Source organism: Sinohyriopsis cumingii, chromosome 3 (genome assembly GCF_028554795.1).
Source record: "Sinohyriopsis cumingii isolate HCF-2022 chromosome 3, ASM2855479v2, whole genome shotgun sequence".
Taxonomy (NCBI): Eukaryota; Metazoa; Mollusca; class Bivalvia; order Unionida; family Unionidae; genus Sinohyriopsis; species Sinohyriopsis cumingii.
This window is the reverse complement of record NC_142963.1, coordinates 114,994,551-115,021,001: the sequence shown is the minus strand read 5'-3', so window position 1 is coordinate 115,021,001 and position 26,451 is coordinate 114,994,551. Positions and strand designations below refer to the sequence as shown.

The 26,451-nt window shown below is 35.5% G+C and overlaps 1 protein-coding gene across 2 annotated transcripts in view; it reads left to right on the top strand.

Moving 5' to 3' along the window:
• Positions 1-26,451, top strand: part of LOC149803630 (uncharacterized) — a 72,102-nt gene that overhangs the window by 34,735 nt on the left and 10,916 nt on the right. Inside the window, exon 1 of one of the 2 annotated variants that reach the window (XM_089953382.1) lies at positions 18,245-18,332. The exons of the other annotated variant lie outside the window; for it this stretch is intronic. Coding sequence (XP_089809508.1) covers positions 18,273-18,332 — 60 coding nt within the window. The 5' untranslated portion in view covers positions 18,245-18,272. Of the gene's footprint in view, positions 1-18,244; positions 18,333-26,451 lie in introns of those variants that run through there. 2 annotated transcript variants of the gene reach the window in all.

The window sequence follows — 26,451 nt, the reverse complement described above, 5'->3', positions numbered from 1 at the left end:
GGAGAATGACTTCCTCCCCTACCCCACATCTAACGCCCCTTCAGCGGAGCACTTGGCACCTTGGCACCATAGATTACATTTGGCTGGCATAAGAGCGGATAAACGGCCAACGCGCTTTTTAGGAGACATACATTATCTATGTTCTGGTTTGTGCTTTTAAAACCTACATGTTTACAAAACATATAGCAGCAGAAATATATGAAAGGCTTTGAAAATATGGCATGCGTAATTTGAACTGTCTACTTTACAAAACAGCCACTCATATCGATGAGTGGTTCTTAATGGATATGATCTGTCCTTTAAATAATATAAACATAATAAATATCGATTTATTCTTTGTGTGCTAAAACGATACCTGTATGTTGGCATTTTAAAAACTTTATGTACTTCTCCCTCACTTCAGTTATTTATTGAATGGGGATAAAAAAGGGTACACGATTTTTCCAACATTCACATTGTATAGTTGTTATTTTATCATAGGTTCACAGCATTATTTACAAGCTGACTGTCGTGCTAAAGAGCATATAATTTCGGTATATTTATATAATAAGTAATATTACAAAGGTATTTCTGTCGACTCGAACCTATTACTCTGTTTCAGGTCCTGTTCGCATCGCCTTGTCAAATAGATTACATAGTTCTTCAAGTTGAAATATTTTCACCACCACCCTTCGTACTTGAGGAAATTTACTCTCTCTCTCTCTCCCCCCCCCCCCCCCCAGCCTGCTCGTTAGCCACAATAGAGATCAAAACGTGTGCAACTTTCAAGTCATACTGTTTTGTTTGAAATCATCATTATTGGATTATTATGATATTACTCTGCAAAATAACCCCGGTTTGTAAAATTATGACGACGACATTTTCAGAACATGTATTTTCTTCTTCAGCTGATTCAGTCCGCGAATTTATCGTTTTGCTAGGTCCCTTCATCGGGTAGATAACATAAGTTGTAGACCTATATAATTTCCTGCATGTGATTTCATACGTGTGCGCTTGCATGCATGTGTGTGTATGCGAAGAGAAGCTTAACGAGTTGTTGTTTCAAATAAGTACAAAAAAGGACAAAAATACACATACCTACCTCTTTGGAGCAGTGAAGCTGATTCTGTATTAGATCAAATACACACATTCACTAAGGTGCCATAATTGTCACGTCCCACTGCATTCTGTAAAAACGTCATTATGGATAAAATGCATTAAACTGTGCACAAATGTATTCTCGTTTTATAGACAAAAATGTAGATTTTATATTTTGTAGTACTCCAATGGCATTGATATTTACATATTCAGTATATGCTATATTGTCTTTGTATTAAGTCACTTCTTCATTTTCCAATCTGCTGATTATGACCGGATGATCTTACTTTATTAAAGCATATTTTAAATTCTAACCATACAAAACATGTTTAGAACATGATAGAATACTATTTTTTGAGTACATGCATCTTCATCTCTCTGGATATATACAGATGGAAAATATATGTATCAACTACAGACTGACAAAGGTACACGATGAAATTCATACGTACAGTAGAGCTTTATTGTGTAGGTAAATCATGATTCTCTACTAATATAACATAATGCCGTCAAAAATATATCACAGACAAACTAAGAAGACCAAAATAGCTACTGTAAGGAATAATTGCCATTCTTTAATTGATATATTATTTAACGTTTTTAGTACTAGCTGTAGTATCTTTTCTTCTTTTACCCACCCACCCCAATCAGTAGTATACTATACTACTAATGCAAAAATGAGTGAATTGCTAAATAACACGAATTTTTATATACATGTAAGATTAAATAAACTTGTCTCGCAGATAAAAAAAGATCTTTCTTACAAATTTAATCATGTTATAATATGTTAAAATCGATATATACTCGACACAGTCACAACGTTAAGGTCACGAGAACCGTGATAAGAAGCGAAAAGACAAAATGTAATTCATTTGTATTCAGGCATTATACCTGTTTAGTTTTCTAAAATTAAGCATATGAAAGAATTCCCTATACAACCACGTAACTGTTTCATTAGATATTATAAAAACGTGGATCAAAAGCGGTATTCTGTTCATTCTCGGTTTATGGTCTTGTTCCAATAGTGCTGTCCTTTGTAAATAATCGAATTATCAATGCAAATATCGTTGACAAAAAGAAGTTGAAAGGTAGTTCAATGCTTTTGTAAGGATATTTGTATGGATAAGGTAACTGATCCTGCTTGGCGATCTTTAGAGTACGTTGGAATTATTTTCACAAGCGAAGGTAAATAAAATTTGAATAAATGCCTGCCTCCTCGGATATCGAAACTAAGGATTATTGTTTGTGAAGGAAAATGTGCTCTTTTAAAATTTTGATCATGTAATAATAGTTAAAGGAAATATCACAAAGGATGCATCGTAGCCTTTCGCACAAACTAGTAATGTATAGCGGCCTTTGTAATAGTGAACATCGGAAATGGATTGATACTTAGTTTCATGGTTACAGAGATCGGTCAATGTCTTTCATATAAATAATAGTCAACTGGTAGCCTATCCCGTAGATCAGGGCACGTTTCTAACAAATTCGGGTATCGAATGTTTTGTAAACGTTTCAGTCTTAATTTATCAAAATATAGGAGTTCTTTCTGCAATAAGAAAATGGATCTGTCATCATTAGAAACTCCCAGTTTCTTTCTGTCTTTGAACGCTTGAAAATGGTTAACGAGAGTAAACATTGTAACCTCATCTATGGAAAAGCTGGTTACAGTTCTGATGAAGAAAATGTTTAGATTATCAGAATTGTGAAACTGATTCTACTAGGTGATGATAAGAGAACTTAGGGCAGCCTACTCATTTGGGGTCTACTTAACAACCTTCGTCATAGGACTGTGCTCGTTTTCCACGAAACCTTAGCGCAAATATCAAAATCTTTACTAAATTTATTAACTGATAACATCAATGTAATATTTATATGTAGATCCATATGAACCGGCTTCACAATCTACGGCGTAGGTATTTGGAAAAAATAGTAGAAAATAAATCTCTGCCATTCGCGTCTATAAACAAATATTTTAAGATAAAACATAACTGACTAAAATGAAACCAACTAATACGTGTGGGACAAAGAATTTGTTTCAGTAAGGCCAACACCGATTACACTGTACAACTTACAGATCGCTCAAAATAATATCCTAACGTTTGAAGATTATGTCTTGAATTGTGTAAGAGGAATTGCAGAGTACGCATGCACTGTTACCATATGGTCTCATACCTTTTCTTTCCAAACAATGGGAGACAAATACAAATACTGAATTCTAAATCAGCATGCGTCCAATAAAAAGTCCTACAAATAGATTCCTATAGTGAGGTGTACAGGATTATGTTTTTAGAATGCCATAACGAATCAAATATATCAATATAATTCATTTTCGATTGACAAGTCTGTACTAGTTCATAGCAAAAGAACTTAATGCAACCAAGCTCCGGATTCACCCACGCATTTTCATGTCAAAATGTCATTATTGACAGAAATTGTTAAAAACGGTTCCCATGTAATAATTTTGAAAACGATTGTGTACTAATTAGATTGATGCAATTCAGACTAGTTGCCATCCAGGCCGTTTTTACATATTGCACCTGCTTTGAATTCAACGTGTCTGCTGCAACAAGTGGATAGTTTTGCATCCTCGCTGACTGTTGATATTTAAGTGTCTGTATCCATTTAAATATCTAAGAAAGTTATATGCATGCATCATACCGGGTTCTGTATGATTTCTGAGTAAACTACACAAACCTCAGTCATACATTGTGAAAAATTGGAAACGTTTCGAGCGATCAAGCAGATCAAACAGACTTTAAAAATCATGCATATGCAAGAAAGTGACATACTAAATGAAAACATACATAAATAATTATTTGCGTACGCTGAAGTGCAGTTCAATATTGAGTAACGTAACTCTATGAGCTTCAGTCAATGTGAACAGAGTGGTACATCATAGCAGGGAAGAATATCTAAGACAAACAAAATATAAAGGCCGTGTGTAATTAAGGAACAAAGTTGAAAAAGCTAAGGGTGCTGTGCTTCCAGCGGTCAAAACTACAACGACACTAACTTTTAAATTGTGCAGTTGTACCAGAAATGTCATTGCGTCTGACGTTGTAAAACTAGTTTTGAGAGTTTACGCAATGGAAATAGTGACATCAAATCTTGCAATACATTGACTTAAGCTTTAGTGACTTTGCTGTTCATTTATAAAATGAAAGTTTGAAGAGCGTAACTATAGTACAAAACTGAGCAAAATAAACTGAGAACAATAAGCTATGGTACTTTATGAGTTTATCCTGGGGGTAACTGTATATAACAAGAGTGTATCCTACATTTAGCATATCTTGTCTTTCAAACGACGTCCAATGTTTTCTATAAGACGTATAAAAGTCTCAAACAAAAGAAAACTTGCCAAACATAATTGGGATTCTTTAACTGCAGTGGCGAGCCTTTACTAATATTCATTGTAGATTAAATTCACAAAGATCAAGTATAAAACATGATTTAAAATGCTCCCCTACAGAGAATAATTTTGGAACAATCCACGCATGGCTTTTCTTTCCTTCAAAATGTACCGAGTAAATGGTTCCTTATTTATCGAAAGATTTTAAGATATTTTTGTTGAACATTTAGCGGGCACAAAGCATAAAGGATACTTTTTCGTGTATGTGGTATTTTTTACTCCATAAACGGTACCTATTCAACATTCACCATATCTTGTCTTTTATATGCGGTCCATTGTTTTCTATATAGCTGATCACAGTTTCTAACAACAGAAAATTTGCCAAACACGAAACAGCAGTATTGTTTAATGTTAATAGCAACTCTATTTTATTCACGGTAGGCTGAACTCATAAAGATATAGTTTCAAATACAATGTAAAGTAACAGTCCCACATATAGTAATATTGGAACAATGCCCGTACGGTTTTGTCGTTTGTATATAGAGACATGTTTCTTTACTTATCCAAAATATTTTAAGAATTTTATGTTGAAAGTTTTGCGAACACGAAACATAAAAGATCTCTTTTCACATAAATGGTATCATTCAACTCAAAATAAGTACTGAAATCTCTGACATAATGCGCCTAATGATAACTTCACTTTCATTCGACCTGTGAGAGGGCAGCATCCTAATCAGCACGTTGCACTTGCATATAAGCAGGCGCAATCATGACCATGGGCAGCGGTAACGGTTGAAAAAGTGCTGACATTCTTCAAAACTGGCTTAGTGAGCCATATCTGATGTAGGCCTAAAAAAGCGAATCTCTGACTTAAAGATGGGCGCTAAAGTTTTTACCCAGTGCTAAGTGTAGCGTGTTTTATCAGTGCCGGTTTTTAAATAGGTCGCAGAAGAAATGAAAGAAGTGTCCTCGCTTGTAATATTTTGAATTAATTTTAGGTGTTCTGAACGGCTTCACCTCCTTGCTTTCTATACTCCTTTATGGCATTACTAAGATCCATTTTTTATACGATTATTTTTTTTAAATTTTGATTGTTCAGTTGACCCATCCGTGTGAGACACATTTGTGTCCAAAGCTATATGATATTTACCGCCTCGACTGCAAGTTCCGGTCAAACCAATTATGAGAAAACTATACGGATCCGTGCAAAAATCTCACGAAAATTATGCTAAGAATGGTAAGCAGCTAACCATGCCCAATGAATATTTCCAAATCTATGCGCTACTTTGCCACGAAATTTCATCAACATGTTATAGTTTTCACTGCTCACTTCATGCACATGTGCGTATCCTTGAGTCAAATGCAGCTCGTCCTTGTTTTTTTTTTTTTCTTTTTGCCGGCCTTGTGAAAATATTTGTGCGGGATTGACTTTGTTCTCAGGTATTACATCGTGGTATACAACAAGATTGTTTTTATTTGCATCCAGATCGTTAAAGCTAGAGTTTTTATCAATGGTACAAAAGACGTCAACGGTGGACAACAAAGTCGTTTTGAAGTTATCACTGTTTTTAAAAAGATTTTTTTTTATCATTCTTCGCTTTTTGAAAGTCTTTTAAAATATGATAACACAGTTATTCATCAGCCGATGGTGAAATCATATACAAAAATATCACTTATTAACTATCGTAAGAGCACATTCAGCAACAATTGTGTTTTTCCTCATCCAGCAAGGCAAATGATTAGCGCACGAACTGAGTTTGGAAATACGGTTCCATTAACATCCTTTGATGGTTTATGTGTTGCTTGCGCGGAGAAATAGATGACGGAAAAGTCTTTGACTTTTCCAAAATCACATGCGAATTTACTTTTGCATGATGTCATTGAGTAAAATGACTGTTTTATGCAATACAGCCATCTCTTCAGAATGTTTGCAATGTCGAGCAAAAATAACTACTGCAAATCCAACTCGAGTTGAAGCACACAATGGAGGATCAGCGATTCCTGGAACTTACGGTTGTTGTGGAGCAAACGAGGTTCACATTTACCAGGAAAGTCGCAAACGGTTTTCAAAAAAGTCGTCAACCCTGACAACACGACTGCATCAACAAAGTTACTTTGGACACCATGGAGTGAATATCTCGGTGAAAAGTCTCTTCCTGGGTACAGTTACTGTTGACCCGGTACTCGGCTAGATATACGACTCTATTCTAACAAGGCAAGGCCTGAATGAAGCACCAATCAAACGAGTTGACGCTACGTGTTACCGAGATAACCTTCCTTATAAAGCATCCAATGATATCAAAGGACGTCAACGTGCCGATGTGGAACTTATCCATCGCTTGAATGCAATTAATCCAACATTGGAAGAACTAATCGCACGATAGATCGTCAACGAAGGTATCAAAGCCAAGATGGCACTTAGTGGACATAGTTCATTTGGAGGCAGACAAAAGTCCACTAATTAAAATTAAAATTATACCGATATAAACAAACAAACAGTGGACACAATGAGCCAGACATTATTCAAAATATACTACAGTCAGTGCGGGAAATGCAGAGGTGAAGCCGCCGTGTAACAGTTAGCCAGTGCATCCATGGTCACTCATGGGATTACCAGAGGATGGCAAGCTAATCAAGCATTTTAGCAAATTTACATACCAGTACCAAGACAATTTCACGTGGTTGGTCCAAACACCACATGATATGCATCAAGCAGACTTGTTATTTATTCCACACGACCGTGTCTGTGGTCAAGGCCTAATGTACACCTATAAATACGCGTTCACTACTGTCAATGTGGTCAGCAAAGAATGTCAAAAGAGTATGCATGTGTCGCATAGCACTCGAGTGCATTGATGAACGAGGACCAATTACACGGCCACAGTTGTTACAAGTTGATCCTAGCAAAGACTTTCTCGGATCTGCAGCTGTGATGCTAGCCAAATACCGTGCGCGAGTACCTGTCGGACATGTCAGTGTATATCGTGACCAAGCTATTTTTGAACGATTTAATCGCAGTCTTGCAGAACGGTAATTCAGTCATCAGTACGCACAGTTGTTGAGACCAGAGTGACCTCAGGTTTCGGTAGTACGACTTCCATTGTCATGGCAGCATTAAACAATGAAGCGGCACGCACGACTGGATTAAAACCAGCCATTGCGATTTGACAAAAGACCGTCAGTGTTACTTAGTAAATTATTTTACAGCCAGCACCGTTACAGCCACTCTGAGACGAGTTTATTCGGTATCGGTATGCACCCGGAGAGTTAGGACAGCAATGTCGTGCAACTGACCCGGTATGGTCCGTAGATGTGTTTAGAGTTAAGACAGCTAACACGCTACTGATTGCCTCAACCATCACCTGAAGGGCATCGTCCACCGATCTGTACATCTATGCGAAATGAAGTGCAAGTCGTTCCAGCAAATACGGAACTGCCACCAGGATTTGTGTTGACACGTTAACCAGTGTTAATAGTAAGTTGGTTCACAACAGTACGATGACCAAACATATAAGTGGTGATTCCATCCATCGCTTGGTGTAAAGAGGGCAGAAATTCACCTTGGAACAGAACTTTACAACATAGCGAAATTTCTTTGATAGAATCATAAGTGTTGTGTGTCCGTATTCACAATCACCTTTGGAACACTTTTTACTTTCATGTTATTTTCAGAGGCGTGTCCAACCAGATTATATTCCGCCATGAAATGAACTTTCGAGTCTCAGATTCTCAGATGCTGATCTATGTAAGCAATTCTAGTTCAATTCTGGCTTTCAACGATACCATATCCCAATCGATACCCGCTGACGAGAAGTAATGGGTGGGATCGAGCGTGTACACGCGTATGGCAGTATCACGAAATTTCTCAAACACATCAGCAAGCAAGCAACATATAATTGCACAGATACAGATCGTGATAGTCACATAGATTTTTTGTATTCGAGTGCCATCCAAACTTTCTTTGCATGTTCGTAATCTTCTTTTGAGATGCTATATGCCATGACGTAATATTTGCGTATATTTACAGTACTCATAATGGCATGTTCTGCCACAGAGATCGTATTTTTCATGGCAGGCAGCTTTGCATTTGTTGCGTCCCAATGCCACGGAGCTTCCAATAAATACACGCAAGCATTTTATCTAATTGACGGAAACACCGCTACATTTTCTTGTTTTTTCCTATTATAACCCTCCAGTGGTATTTTATGGAGTAACCCGTGGTATCTACCGTTAAAAGAAGTAACACGGAGCTGTAAGTCAGCCCTTGTCAAATGATTTAGTACGCCTATATCATGGCGCTCATAGCGAAATATCTTTGCAGTCCGAAATAAAACTTCTTTCAGAAAAACGTCCGTTCAATAAGCCTAAATCACTGGGTATCTTTTCAGGCTGTTGAAAGTAACCAATAATTTCAAACGTCGTGTAAATATTCCACATTTTTGATTGGCTTAAATATGATGATAGCGTTTGCTAATTTTCTCATATACCCGCGCTTCCTCTCTTCTGCATGGTGGTATATTGTTTCGTAAAACAGTGTTGCTCGTTGAGTTCGGATGTCATTTTTATATTTATAGCCCCAAAGCATTTGTTTAATTAGCCTGCTTTTGAACATCCTCGCCACTGACCACATCAAAAATGTTACTAGCTTCAGACGTAGTGGACGAGGAATTGTTTTTACCATGCACGATATTTTGTAGTTTCTTTGTAGTTGTATTTGGCTCCAAAATGTATTTCATTCAATTGTTAAGGTCACTCCTAGACTAACCAGTTTATCGATTTACTCTGAATTTTCTGTGAATGCGTACAGAATATTCTGGGATTCTGTAATAAACCTGTGTGATGCATTCAAACTATTCAGCGATCTCCTTTTGTCAGTCATATCTCTTATATTCCAGTCATTTAACAGGTTTATGCCAATATTTGTAACTTCATAAATTAATTCAGTATAATTTGGGAGTCAATGGCCAGGGTACCACTCAACATTTGTAAATAACCACCACAGACTTTATTCAATACAAAAGTATTCACAACTCGACTAAATATACCTCTCTTTGCCTGAATAATGACATTCAGCAGGATTTGTTTCTTCAATCACAGAGTATTGTCAAAGGATGCTATTCTTATCCTGCTTCTAAGATTGGAACGATACGTGTAAACATTTACAAAGTGAGTAAACGCCTAAACGCTGTCATTAAAGCAGGAACTAACTGTTCCAATGAAATTATATACTTCTGTATCTTTTCTAAATGAGATTATTTAGTGTTGCAAGTCAAGGGCTCACAATATGTCACAGAAAGAAAGTGAGATCAACGTTTTAAATACAAATCAACATAAAGTTTATTTCCCTAATATACAAAATGAAATTTCAAATGATTCTTACAATGCCTTATCACAATGTCTACGAATATAGAATATTCCGAATGAATTCCAATATTCTTGAATTTTCTGACATGCGAATAGTGTTGTTCAGTTGCATGATATATCAATGATGCAATCCAAAATGCCTTTCACAAAAATCTAATGTAATGTATTAATTCAATTTCATTGCTCACTTCAGTCATTCCAATTAATAATACAAATAAATAATTCCTCTTGAATTATCTCTGATTCAACATAAATTTAAATTCGATAGATTCCCAGAGACTGATCTATAACAGGAATGAAATATTCTGTATAGCAAGCTCACTATATATGCACATCCCCACCTGATATTCGACGCAATAGAATGGTCCGGAATTTCAAAGGGGAAAACCAATTTTATCGTAAAGAAGGCTAGGCCTTGTCCTCAAATTCCAGTAAACATCTTTTTTACAACTTACCACCTTAACAAAATTCAGATAGGTAATACTTCATTCACAACCCTCAATCACGGACAAAAGCTAAACACATAATATAAATTAAATATACATAACATATATCCTAATAAAGAAAAGACAGATTGATACAATAAAGCCTTACTTTACATATCAGTCAAATATAATATGATAATATAAAAAAATAATTAAAACTACTCTTATGTTACGTGTTTAGGCTGGAACAAACAGTAATTCAAGTAAGAGTGAAAACAAGCTTTGAAAATATTACAAATATTTTATTTCCATGGAAAATTACTTTCAACTATCTCTCTCTCCATTTGCATATGCCTCTTCTTTTCCTCTTTCTGCATTTATATTTCTCTTTTTACCCTTTTACTTTTGTATTTATCTCTATATATCTGCTTTAGTTTTTCCATCATATCTTTGTTAATTCCAATTTCTTCTGGGCATTTACCTCTAATTCATTTAAAATCATATCAGAACTAGATACAGACTTACCAATCAAATCCAAAGTACTATCATCCAAAGTTTCCTTTCCCACAAAACACTGAACCAAAACATTCGTTATCTATTTGTTTTGTCAGAGATGCTTTCGCTTCACAAAGCTCATAATGTATGGCATTTATCAAATGTTTTGAAATGCTAATCTTGACCAGGGACAATGAAAATTCCGAAACAAAGTGAATTTCACTTTTGAAGACAATTGTTTATCTCTAAATGTTTTATAGAAATTCATGTACCAGAAATGCCCGCCAAATTTGCTTTGAACTCTGTGATTTTTAACTATGTAACAGTAAGAAAGTGAAAGCAACAATTTGAGCAAAATTCGACAAGTAATTTATTTCCCATGAAATTAAAGTGAAAATTCAAAGACATTTAATGCATTGTGAATTAAATCCCAAATGTTCTATCAAAGTATGGAACGTTCCGAATGAATTCGTGATTGTCTTGATGTATCATAATGATATAATCTCGATATGTCTTTTAATGAGCTATCAATAATCCCAAAGTAGTGTTTTAGTCGAAAAGATAACTTATCATTATTTGATTCCATTGAATAATTTAAATAAGTAATTCCTTTCAAATTATATCTGAACACAAATGATTTCACAAACTCATTTAAGACAGGAATGACTAGTTGTTTACCAGATCTCTTTCAGTACGTATTTCATATGACCTGCGACATAATAATATTTTCTGCGGAAAACAGTGGTCTTGAATTTAATTTCAAGTAAACGTCTCGTTTACTTTGTACAACCATGAAAAAAATCATGTAGGCTCAATAAAGGAAAACGTCAAGCACAAAATACAAATTAAATATACATTATACTTTTCTTGTTGGTGTCTTGGAAATTCATCTTGTTCTCTATTAATTCTTCTGGTTGTTGTCTTGGCAATTTTTTGTTGTTGTTTCTGCGTGGGTTGCGAGGGTATTACTGGTGAGGAATCTACAGCGCCATATGTTTTCTCCATACATTTTTAGCTTCCTCTCTTTTTCTGCTCTTAAATGCATTAATGTGTTTATTCCACAGTTCACCAATAATTTAAAAAAAAAATAAAAATAAGATTCTTAAATAGAATGTTAGTCAATTCAGTGAAAATGTGTAGTTTTTGGTAGTAATTTAAATAGGAAAGATAATATTGGACATTTGCCAGAGGCGATGGCGGAAGTCAAAGAAGATATCGAGTCTCTTAAGATCGATATTCACAGGATTCACATAAATTGCCTCTCTCAAGTGTTCTTTAAATTATTTAAAGTGGTGTCTGCATCTACGACTTGTACTCGGGTGGCACGTTTGGCATCACGTCGATTGCTTCTTTAACATTTTCATCAAGTAAACGGGCGCCCTCAAACTTTATAAGTTCCCGGGGAAAGGTGGGTTGAAAACCGATCACTTCTATTTAGGCATTATGGGTTTCGAACTACACGCAAGATTTACTTACTAGATAGATTTACATTATCTCATTTGTAAAGTAAGTATCGTAAAATCTTAGGAAAATAAAAAAGCATAGTGACAGATGTTATTAGAATGTTGGAATGTAAACATGATGATTTCCTCCTAATGTAGTTAAGTATACATAAGCTAATCAAGAATCCCATTCAAAGATGATGCGTATACAAGTCAAATGATAGGACCCATCTTAGTCGGTCGGTGTTCATGTCGTCAAAGATCTTTTGATGCTGCTGAGTCAGCAAGTTATATTGTATACAACTGCATTGAAAGGATGAAAATCAAATGCTATTTAGATAAATCCTTTGACAAAGCATGTTTCATTTCATTTAAAGATGCATTGAAAACATGGGATGATTTCTGTTATGGAATTTTCACCTATTTGGCTCATGATCAGGGGAAGTTACACGATTCATCTTCTGTCCATAATTCTTGCCCAGAAATTACAGTCATGCCAAGAAATCTGCACATCGAAGATATATATTATTTGGGTGCATAGAATACGTTTTATAAATAGGAGTGAAGTTAACATTTATGAACATCATAAGTTTATATTTTGATGTTGCACATAATGTTTAAAATGTCTTTAGAAATCTTCAGAAAGTTTTCTTAAACCGTACTGACGTTCGACTGAACTAATTTAGGTGTAAATTATAACGTGAGATGTAACTTGAGAACGCAGATTTATCAAGTTTGGAGTTTAAGGATACAAACCCTCTTCGGGGAAGTTACATAATATTTTCATTTTATGTCACTAGGGTTCTTTTCACATTCCGATGCATAGCTTGCCACGTATTATCACGTTGTGATCAAAATATGCAATTACTATCTGCACCGAAATAAAGCTCTTATCAAAACTGAATCATAAGTGTAGAAGGTAGCAATCATGAATATTTTCTAAGTTTTAGAATTTCCCTAGATAGGATATCAAGGCTTTTAGCACCATAGCATTATGAAATGCCAATGTGTCTGATTCAAGTTCATGCTTTTAATGTACGGAGGCGTGATATTCTTTCACAACCGTGTTGACTTTAAACTGTCACTCGTCAAAGTCTGGTGCTTGCTTTAACCAGCCAATCCGGAAAGTTGCTGCAAAAGACTCCTCTGCGACTCGATAACTGAAAACTGTTTAGGACGTCAACTGCCAGCTCAATGTACTACTGTTCCAATGTCTTCGAAAACCGTACGACATTTCTTGGGGCCCCGGGTGGCCAAGTTGTCAAAAGCGCTAGCTCATGTCGATTTCTGACATCCCACCTCTGTCCGCGTGGGTTCGAATCTCGAGTTTAGCTAACTTTGGTAGTAAGTTCAAGTGTGTCGGTAGTTCGTGGCATGTGGAGAAAAATGACGTTAAACCTACAAACTAATCGACATTTCGTTGTGGTGCTGAAACTGACTGGAACCTTCGTCATGGGCACGAAGACCGGAAAGTTCATTTGAATAGGTCTTGTGAGGCAAATATCCAACCCTCCATGCACCCTGCTCCAACTCAGCAGCCATGAATATGTATTATAACCTCGTATCATGTTAATATACAGGAGCACACTATTTTTAATTGATACAATTAATGATTTGCAGGCATGACATATCTGAGGTAAAGCAGCCCTTTGAAGGTTACCTGATAATTTGGTGGTGGTGATTCGGATGGTCAAACAATTTTATTAGATGTCGAACAAAATCTGAAACCTTCATTTTACATTTACTGTTACAAATACGACAATCTCTTAAAAATACGTTTTGCTAAACTTTTACATTGTATTAGCATGGCCCTGCAAATGAATTGTTACACTCCATTGTATTATCATCATATTATATAATGCTTCCCATTTTGCTATGTAATTAGTACCACGAAACTTTAAGCTAACACTGGAGATGTACATATCTCATATCAATTTCAAACCCCAACACATACCCAGAACACCTATCAGAAATGTGTCTCTTCTCTCCGTCACTAGCAAACAACAGTAGCTGAAAAATCACATGGTAAATTTTAAATAAGTATATGTAATTGGACAGTGACCAATTTGCTACCATATCGAGTAGAAACCTAAATAAGCCCAAATCAACGAGCCGGTGTTGCAGGCCAAATTAACCTCTGTCAGATTAAAACCCGGGTATAGTTTGGTCCAGGCCAGAGTATACTCCGGGGGATAAAGCGTTCTAGGCTAAACTGTGCCTGGGGGTGTAAAATAGCCTGAGCCACACCATACCCCTTCCGGCGAGAATATGCCCCACTTGTATATTAAATTATTATTTACTTATCGTTCTGGTCTTTACTTGTAGCAGGAAAACATGAACAACATTCATCATCGCCTTTTCTGAGTTTAATGAGGTATGTTTTAGCTTCAGCTTAAAGAAATAAGAATACCATTGTGATCTAAAAACTAGAACATGTTGATGGGAGTGTTGGAAATATAATAGTTAATCAATACAATTGGACTGGAAGAATGTGAGGTATATATTGTATTATGATTCTTGATTCCTTCTTCATGTTTTCCACAAAAAGCTCAAATTGTGCATTGACACACTACCACGATAGTGTACCACATGATTAACACTATCTCTAGACATGAAGAGTATATATATTGTATGTGTATACCTTGACAGACTACGAGTACGACTGAAACATGTCACATACCTGACAAAGCTGAATCCTCAATAAAATGTTGAAAAATTAAGTAATTCTTGTGTATATCGCTCAACACTATTGATATGATGGGGGTATAATTTGGTATGAGGGGTATGACTTGGCTTAGGCCATAATATACCCCAGGGGCATAAATTGGCCCAGGCCATAATATACCCGGGTGTAATCTAGCTTAGGCCGCTTTAACCCCAGTTATACTCCGGACTGGGGGTATATTATTGCCTGTTACACCCGATAATCTATTCCTTCCAAGAGTACCGTGCCAACGTACGTCGCAAAACCAAATTGTTAGTGGAATTTATAAGAATATACTAACATCAGCACCAGTAACCTCTTAGACTACAACCCCTTATCAGTACGGACATTATGGATCTTGGTATTATAATTTTCTCTATACTTTCATATTCAAGATGCGATAGAGAATATCAAATAATCTTCTCTCTCTCTCTCTCTCTCTCTCTCTCTCTCTCTCTCTCTCCACACATGGGATTGGTTGTGTAAATAATTAGTTCGTTTCACGTTATGAATATTTATATTAAGGTTAATCAAGTCTCTGCAACTGATCAGATAAATATCGCTCCCCCTTCTCTCTCTTTCTCTTTGTCTCTCTTTCCCTCCGCTGTAATTGGGGTAATAAGTAGTCTATAGAGTAACTCTTAATTAACCTGCTTGGACTCCACATTCAAACCAGCTTTATTTTAAGTATGATCATCATGTCAGTGCAACTGACAAAAATGGATGTGAATTTGAGGATAACATTACAGACATAGCTGAATTACTGACAGTGAGATGAACCAGATTAACCCATTCAAAAATTTAAAATTTCACATTGAAGGCACAAAACAATCAATAGCTAAAAATGGTGAAATTTGTATTGTTCATTTTCTGCTTTCTGTGGACTGTATAACCTTCAGAAAATGTCTGTATCTTTTATTTGTATGTGTTTCTGTATGCACACAAAATGACACACCTTGTTCTTTAAATCTCGCACAGTATTTGTCTAAATCAGGAACCCGTGATTATTTCCATCTTAGTGTGATTTCGTAACTTACATCATTTGTTTAGCACCATTCATATTTACTCTGAAATATATTCTATTACATTTACACAAATTTCTTCACTGGCTAATTTTGTTTCTTATAATTAGGATCGTGAGTCCTTTATCCAGCGTTGATTTACTTGAGAGACCTTTGTATAGTAAATATTACGCACAGTTCTACTTGTCCAAGATACCATTGATGAATCCGTGTGTACCAAAATCACCAATTGTCCGTTTTTCATGAAGCTTTTAAGTATTTGGGTTACATTTCCGAAAATCAGAATAATATTAAAATAGAATCAATATGTCTAGTCAAGAGTTAATTTTTTGCTATTGTCACGATCTCTTCAATTTAAGAATAAAATATGTTTTCTTCTTTGTCATAATATGCTTTTAATTCATTAAATTCAACTACAAATCCGAATTGACTTTACAAACCTGGTTCTCCCGCGTAAAGTGCGAGCCGAGATTTTTCAATTTTCATTTCGTTTAGTTTTTAGCAAGTTAGAAAATCAGCTATGGATTCAACTGCCAATCAGATTCGAGTTTACTAACCTGGTTCTCCCGCGCAAAGTTGCGAACCGAGTTTTTGAATTTTCAATCCGATTTAGTTTTCAAAAAGATAGAAAATCAACTATGGATTCAACTGCCAATCAGATAAGGGTTTACAAACCTGATTCTCCCGCGTTAAGATGTGAGCCGAGTTTTTCGATTTTCAATCCGTTTTACCTAGTGAAGTTGCAAAATTTACCAAGGGATTGAAATGAAAAGGAGTCAACTGCCAATCAGATTTGAGAACAAAAGTACCAACAGTTCCAATTTGAGTCCGATTTGTTGTACAGCCGAGCACAGCATTCTTGTAGCCCTGAAACGCCTTGTGCTTATTTCAATTCGACTAGTGGACTAGTGGACAAAAAATAGATCCAATAATGTGTAAGCCACCTCTGTAATTGTGTCAAATTATACGAGTTTCGAAATTTTTCTACATCTTAACCGTTCTAAAGAAATCTAGTACGAAGTGTACATTGTATTGTCCTTAAATGATATTTTACTAATTATTAGGTCTTAGCGACTTAAAGTAATATTTTTGTAGTCATTATTAGGCATCGTAAATTGTTAATTTAGAAGCGGTGGTAACAAGGATCAAATTAATTTTGTGGTCTTATCGAATCGTGATTCCAAGCCAAAATGTAATCACTTTGGAAAGAGGCAATGAAAAGCCATACGAAGGGCTATTTTGGCAGGCTAGTTGAAGGTTCCCCTGCGGTCTTCTGCTGTTTTAATTTTCTCCCCACTCTCTTTCCGTTTTTGATGGTATCTGATATTGTATCCCGAAGATCATTGTCCATAAATATTCATTCAAAATGACAATCTTGGGGACATACAAGATACTTTTTAAAAACAAATCGCAATATTGTATGTTTGTCAGAAATATCGGCATTTCTATTTGATAGCAATATGCATGATTGCGGTTCAACTTCATTATTCACGTGATGACTGATGCTGACAACAGTTTGTTAGGAAGCAAAATGGCGTCACAAGGTGCGCGCGTATTGCATTGTGCGTATTTGATTACATGATTGTGACGTCAGTGAAAACAACCCATAGCAGAACTCTACTGATAATGATAAGCGCTAAAAATGGCATTCCAATTTATACCTTGCAGACTATGCTGCATGATGTAGGACAAACAAGTCGGCTTTCGCACTACATATGGCAGAATACGTTCAAAAGGTTGTATCATCACCTGAACGGTCCACAATGATGAATAATTTTAGTTTGGAAGTTTATTCATGACAGTAAAGGAGTAGCATAGCATTTAATAATCAAGCCTGAATGGACATTCGGTTAAAGTATAATATTATTAAATTTTAGAACAGCGATTAATATTTATTTTAAGGTGAGTAAATTCGCCTACGTGACCACATTGATATTTGCTATACTTACGGTTCTTGCTGTAATGAGTGACCTTTAAAAATATTCTCACACATTTTACCACCATTCTCGTAAATACGAGTTTCAAAGTATTTAAAAAGCTAGCCTAGGTAAGTGTATATGTTCGTTGTATGAATTTTTCTACGTTTTGACAGATTTTGTTATCGATTTTTTCTCCGCCGATTACGTTGTGGAAAATCCCCCAAAAGATCACCGATGTCATAGACGCCAAATATAGATAGTTAACCTATCAATTATGATTACATTCGGATCTAATAGTGTCGCCATTTTACGTATGAAAGTGAATAAAGTACGTTGTGTAATGTGGTTACCATTTTGAGAAATGTTAAGTTTGATTGCCAGCGCTCTCTAGTGGCGGTGTCTATTGCTTTTATACTATTTAGTCGTTCATCGAACTCACTCGATCATACCTGCCCGACGAACGCTGATCAACTAGATGATTAGTGGACAAACCATTTTGTCGGAAGATATTAACATTAGCATCAACAGCATGGCGGTGAGTACAAAAGTTTTAAATAAATGTATGAAATAAATGTATGTATTTGAATCAGAATACCGAATATCAAATAATTCTTCCTGTTTGCTACCCCCCCCCCCCTCTTTCTCGTAACACTACTAATTAATAGTCAATTATAGCTACTTCTACTACGCCAGTATGTAGAACTGATTGCGTTACAAAATAGCGACTCAAATTGAGGAGTAGTTCTTAGTGTATTCGACCTGTCCGTTAAATGATATAAACATGGTAACTATCGATTTATTCTTTGTGTGCTAAAAATAGAGTACCCATGTGTTGATGTTTTGAAGACTTTATGTGTTTCTTCCCGACTGAACTTATCATTGACCCATCCAGTTCAAACTTACTTATGTCACCTCAAATGCTAGGTATCAATTAAAATACTTTTAAACTTCGTCTAAGTAAGCAGAAACATTACTAGATTAATAACATAGAAAATGCAAGGTGGATACTGGGTTCCAGAAATTTACTCTTACCCCACATGCATGCTGACTAGTACGAGCAAATATATTCCAACGGATCAAAATGTGTGCGACTTGCAAGATATATTCTTTTATTTGAAATCGTAATCTTTCGATTATAATGAAATTACTCGGAAAACATAATATGGTTGGAAAAATAGGATAATTACATCCGTGAATGTATCGTTACATGAGGTCCCCTCATTGGGTAGATAATATAGTTTGTAGACACATAGTATTTTCTGTATGCGATTTCATATGCGCGTGTGTGTATATATATATATATATATATATATATATATATATATATATATATATATATATATATATATATATATATATATATATGTGTGTGTGTGTGTGTGTGTGTGTGAAGAGAGAAGTGGACGCTAAAGGAACGAATATGAGAGAGGAAGGAAAAAATAATTTTAAATCTGTGTGTTCATTTGTTTGTGTGCGCGCGTGCATTTGTGCGTATGATGAATGGTAGAGGCAGATAGAAAACGTTACTGAGTAAAAGCGAGATCTGTGTAAGTGGATATTTTATATTTGTGTCCAAGTGTGTGAACGAAAGAAAGAAAGAGTGTGTGTATGTGTGTGCACAAAAGGTTTTGAGGTCTCATCATCTTTATTGTGGACACACCGCCGTGGACATGACTTGTAAATCGATCTGTATTCTCTGTTTTACAAATTCTTAGAAAAGTAAGAAGTGCATACTGTATTGTCAAATGTAATGCTAATATTCCAACGCCGTACGAAATTAGTTATTTCCCTTGATCTAGAACTTACGAGGTTTTGAATTTATTACATTTCCCTTTTTTATGCACGCATTATTTTACATTTTCTAATGTATACTTTATGGATTAGGCATTTGGGGTTATACTGTACAACTCTCTGAAAAAAGCCCAATGCACGTAAAAGGGGCTAGGCCTAGATATATATTGTGCGGTTCAGTATTTGGTTCATGGACAAACAATCCGGTTTAATAAAAAAAGTAACCAGGTAGACACCTTTTTCAGTGTTTAATATAACATAGGGTAAAGTTTTCTCCGAATGTGGGGGCATTTCTAACCATGCGTTTTAAACTGTCAACACCAAGTGCTCTCTCTCTCTCTCTCTCTCTCTCTCTCTCTCTCTCTCATGTTTCGTGCCACTTTGCACACCAGCTTCAACTGATAACTTGTCATTAAACTTTATGTCCAAAATATTGTTGTCAACCGCAACTGATTCGAATTTTTCCGGTCGTAGATGACGTGAAATGCCTGTAAACTACTCGTCGCTGCTATATAAGTGGACTGTTTATTGACTACTTTGGAAAATTTACTTCCAGGCTAGGTGTGCGATACGAAAAGTTTAGGTGTGCATTACGGACTCACATACGGAAAATCTGTATCGAACGCCAGATTAGCCATGTAAGACTAAATGGGTTTGTAATAAATAGGTTATCCGCCACCTTTTATCATACACACTTGCGTGGTGAGAACGATAAATCTGTGCTTTTAAGATATGTCCTTTCACGCCCAAATAAAATGTGATGATTTTTGTTTATAGATCTTAGGATAAAGAATAAAGTGAACATAAGTTCTAAACGTTATGATGTCATTTCTGAGTAAGTATTTGGAATACAACATTAAGTTCATGTTTGTATACTAAAGACTGTGTTTAAAACATATGATAACTCTTGATAAATGTCTCAGAACCCTTATTAACCTATTCAAGGTCGACTGAAATTATTTAAATGAAATTAGGACTTAGTGTAACTTAAGAAGACAAAATTGACCAAGAATGGAGTTTAATGTGACAGACCCTTGTGTTGCCAATTTACGTAATATTTTATATTTATTTAATCATAAGAACTAATGTTCGTTTAACATTTCGCTAGGTATCATTTACTCAGACTTTACTTTTCTCCATGCCTTACCAAGTTTTGATCAAGATATGCAATTTCAAGTTGTACCGAAAAACAGGACATATTGAAAATAAATCTGAGCAAGTTTATCTAGTTAGTTAATACTTGTTGTCACAGTAAATGATTTTGGGAAATACATTTTTGGCACAGTATGTGGGATGTGAGAAATTCCTTTTAGCACAGTGATTGGGATTTGAGAATTGAATTTTGGCACAGTGAATGAAAGTTGAGAAATAACATGAGACACGAATGTATCACAGGCCGTGCAATGAACTTGATTGACACTATAAGAAATCTGAACGTTCGCCATGACTCATCTTTCAAGAGCTTTAGGCAATCTATATACCGACGATGAGTAGTTTTATTATGTTAAACATAATGACAAAAATATTTACCTGATTGAAGATGTGAATCTGAATTTTTTATCAGATAGAGCAATATAAGTATATAAAGGTTTGGTACTTTAGATAATTTTAGGCAACCTAGAAACGGTATACGCAAGCTTCATACCTGTTTCAAGACCAACACAGCCCAAAACACCAAATCAATCCACAATAATATGTGTATCATTCATTAGTTATAAATACTAACTGGAAAATAATCACACGATGGATATATATTCAGAATCGGGATAGGAGCCATTTTGCTAACCAGTTCTTTGTTATATCAGAAAGTTCATAACAGTATAATTTTTAGCGATATCAAAAGGATCTAAAGTAGAAGTATACATAAAGCTAAACCGACAAACCTGATAGGCTTTTCACTGAGAACGTATCGTGTCATCGCTAAACCACGTAATTAGCGTTCAGATTAATTTATAGGTGGATATTAACGTCAGCATCAGTAACATCTTGGACTATGAACCATTACTAGCATGGACGTGAGTATGACAGTTTTCAATAAATGTTCGTATTTTAGATGCAATGCCAAATAAACCAAATAATCATCTCTATCTCTCTCTCTCTCTCTCTCTCTCTCTCTCTCTCTCGTAATTGTAATGGTGCTAGTAAGCATTCCGTTAAACCTGCTATTCATCTACATGTTCGGACACAACTTCCAAAATCGTTTCAGTTCATTTATCATTCAATAATTAAAGCTAATCAAGGACGTGCCAGTGATTAAAATGGATGTCAACTGAGGAATTCGTTTCACTTAATGTAGGCACTTAAAGGGTTAAGTAAGGTAGTGGAACTATTAGCGGGTGCGAGTGTGAGATAATAATTACAGACTATTAATTAATCATTCCTTCAATTTTGTCAGCTATTGTTAAGAGTAAAAAATGCATTAAACTCAAGGACTTACTGATTTTATATAAGTTGTTGTTGTTGTTGTTCTAGGGTTTAACGCCATTTTTCAGCACACGATAGGCTATACATGGCGGCCAGTATTAATAGTGGAGGAAGAACCCGGGAAATCCCCGGAAAGAACCACCGACTGATTTTATATAAGTCAACAAATGCGAAAATACACAAACTGTACACGAATTCCATTGCATGTTTTTGTAGATTTGAACTGTTCTCTGTTGACCTATTGGAAAGTAAATCAGTGTTCTTACGGTTAGGTACAGACGAAAGGGCTATGTGCATTGAAATCTTAAGTTTTAAAGATGTAGTAAAATCACACAAGTTTTTCCAACTGTCTACTGGCACTGGAGAGGAGGAAACTCAGACTTTGGTATTTTTATATTTGGATAGCATATACTATCTTTCCTCCACTCTTGCCAGTTAGACTCCGCACTAAATCACCGTAGATGTGTATAATTCCACAAAACCATCTTGCTGTTCTAAAAAGATTTCCATGTTGTTAAAACTTTGGCTAAGACACACACACACATCACTGAAAGAAAACGAGCCTGAAAAAAATATTACAGCTTTTTTTAATTTAAAAACATAATGAAGGTCTGAAAAAAGTATAGAGCGATGGGGAAGGGGGCAAGATGGTGCTCCACAGTTTCTAGAACATTCCACTATATGGCACGTTTGTCATCTGCAATAGACTAGACCTTTGTTGTAAGATCTGCTAAATATGGAAATATTATTTAACCTGATACGCTCCAAAATAAAATTCTCCGTCAGTGTATCTGGTGACTGTGTATGTATAACTCATTGCGTCGGTTTAAATCTACCTTGTACACAGAAAACTACTTAAGAAACTAGTTGAAATTCGGTGTACGTGCCTGTTAATGTTGTATCAAGCAAAGTTCCCTATACTTACAGTGTTATAATTTGCCAGTGTTGAAGAAAATCTGACCTGCTAAACTTTCTGAGTTTCATCTCAAGCATTAGGCATATTGTTTTTCATTCTAAGCATCAAAGCGACGTGACAATGACAATAAGGTATAGCATACATCAGGTATTCCAGTATATTTATTTATTTATTTATTTATCAATCTATTTATTTCTTTATTTGATATTACAATGAAAACGGCATCTTTCCCTCTCAAGCATGACCATTTTGTAACTTCGCTTGGAACTAATCTCAAATGTACTTTCACTGATCTAAAACAATATTAGTTCATGTTTAAAATTTCATGCAAAAGTGGTTTGAAAAAGACATAATCTGTACCTATAACGAATATTATCGATCACTTTGGACTTGTAAAATGGCAGACCTCCACTCAGACTTCACAAGTTCCGCTGTTTGTTTTTAAAACATATCACTTCTATTGGCATTATGCAATTGCGAACTACAGACAGTATTTACTTACCTCCGAAAATAGAGGAGCTTTACAACTTACAAAACTAAGCACCTCCGAAAATGAGGATTTGACAACGAAAGTACTCCACCAAGCATCGGAAAAAACACATAATAACACACTATTTCGAAATTATTTTGCTTAGTTTAAAATTACTCCCAAGAGATGTATTAGATTGACTTCAGTACGTCATAAAAATTAACACAGTAATAAGGCTATGTGTTTGGGACTAATTTGTTGTTCTTAACATACAGACGTAACCTCAGAGTTTGTCGGCGTAGGGATAATATCCCAAATCGGATAGTAAATCGTCAGATAGCCGAGTCACTTATTTAGTGACCTCCACTAACCTGAGTCAAAACAATCGGACATCAGCCCTGTTCGGTAAGAGAGCAGGAGATTAGTTTAAATTGTTTCAATTGCGCGGGGCTTTATATTTTAATATCATAGTGCGATATTCAATCCGGTTTTCACTGGATGTCTTTGGTGGCCTCGACTCAAAATGTCGACGTACTTTAACATTAATTTTTGTCGTATACATTTCTCATGGCTATGGAGGGGATTACCGCCATAATTATATGCATGTATTTTCTATTATTACATTCTGTATATTCTATTTGCATTTCATATTTGTTTTAGGCTGTATATTCTGATTTATACTATTCTAGTTTGTATTTTCCAACTGTGTAGGTTGCACGTTCCAGATGGCATCTTTACATCTGCCAGTATGTATTACTGAGTTTGTTAAGTATAATACAACAATACTGCTATTTCGTTTCTAATAGTACACACGTTGTTATTCTAAACTGTGTCCTTCCAACGTTAAATTTTCACTGTGCAATTGACACATTTCATTTTATAACACAGTGTTAAGTCTTACACATGTAAAACGTTCACATACTAAAAGTTATACTGTAACACGATGAAAGTTACAAGTTGACTGGTAACATGCCGCAAGCTGCAATAGATTAATGTACCATTAAAACAACAGATGGCGCCGTGATAAATAAGAAAATAATGAGGAGGAACAGACATAATGCATATTCAAATTATGGTGTACTAAGCTACAGACCTTACATATCGTGTATCGAAAGCAACTTAGTATTTATTGAATAATAAGACAAAATAAATGTTTTCTTTTAGATTGTTTCATTTGTTATTATTTTAATGAATGCTCCTTCTACAAGTTAAGAACTGTGAAGAGACCGATCTTTACATTCACCGTTTATCAACAGGTAGAACAATATCTCCTGTTTTAGAAATTCAACCCTATCTCTCTCTCTCTCTCTCTCTCTCTCTCTCTCTCTCTCTCTCTCTCTCTCTCTTTCTGTCTTTCTCTCTCTCATTTACATATTGTGGTGGGCCCTGGGTGGCAGATCGCCTTTGCAGATCACAGACATCACACCTCAGTCTGCGTTGTCATAATTAAGGTCTCGGCCAACGTAGTTTTGTGAGAAATCTTGCCAGCAGCTTCTCATGGGTCTTTGTTTCTTCTCGGGTTCATTCTCCACCAGATATACTGGCAGCCATGTCTAGCCTATATCATGTGCCGAAAAATGGCATTAATCCCTCAACAACAATAGTTTGTGTCCTTTCGAAATACTTGTGTCTGAAATCACAGGTGCTCAAAGAGAGCTTGATGTTGAAAAAAAGTCAGAATATGAAGGAAAAAGTCATACCGAGTGTCAAATTGCCTCAGATTACCCACTGACCCGTTTTGATGTAGGACCATGACTATCATAGTATAAAAAAGACAAGACAAGTGACTTCCAAAAACTTCGTTCCACCCTTGACCCTCGATTTCCTTCTACTATTTACGTCCTTAAAGGCACTCGGCTATATTCTATGACTATCTTTTCTCTTTTCTATTTTCAAGTCATCATTGGTTATCTGAGTTTTATCAAACTGAAGTTACGGGCTCCGAAAAGTACGAATTGCACGAATTTTGCCTGCCCTGACAAACTTTCGCACATATGCAACTTGCTCTATTTACTGAGAGACTGTGTTTTCTTCATATTATAGCTTTTTTCAACATCAAGCTCTCGTCGGGCAAACGTGTCTTAAATCAGGGACATATATAGCAAGAGCAGCCCTTGAGGCAATGAATGGTCAGCATAATAGTACTAATAACATCCATTTGACGCATTGGTTGGTTTGAAACATACGATTTTATTTCTATAAGCTTGTGCTAACCTTGCAAAGCAGCCATTTAACCTCGTGTACTTACACTACCTTAATCATCTATTTGAAACCAAACAATTTGTGTCACTTTTTCTGTGTCATTAATAGGGATGGATCAATAAAATTAAATAAACTTCAAATTTACAATTAGTTTTAAGGAGTTTATTCTCAGGCTAGGCTTTCTGCACAACTTTCTTATATATATGCAAGAAACCTATGCCCCTCTTAGAAGTATTTGCTACACTAACAACGTATGAAATACGTTTGACGAATTCCCAGCGGTAATTTAGAATGATCTTTATTGATAGACAGAATGGACGGACAGACAGAATGAGAAATCATCAAATTTATTGGCACTTTAGCATGTTATTGATCATGTTATACATGAGTATCCAATTTTGGTGAGATTGAAATGAATAGTATCTGATTCCCGATCAGCCTATTAAGAGAAATAAATAAATATATGAAGAAAATGAAATCAACTTTAATTCCTCTGAAACAAACATACATTTCGAATTTGTGTTATCCTTGATCAATAATATTCAACAAACCTTTTCTCGAAGTTCTGCACAGGAATAAAATAAAGTGCAATGTGCATATGTGGTAGTCTTAGAACTATATGGTCTTGTTCTAAGCAACAGAAAAGAACAAAACCAGCACGTTTTGTCAAATTCAACAAATAATGTATTTTCCTAGAATACAAATTGAAACTTTAAAAAAAAATGCAGTATAGTGAATTAAATCCAAATTGTCCCAAGTCAAAATGTATTAGGTTTCAACTAAATTCAAGTGGAGTTCCAGATAAATTCCAATATTGTATACGTCGATGTGCCTTTAGTCTCCAATGAGCTA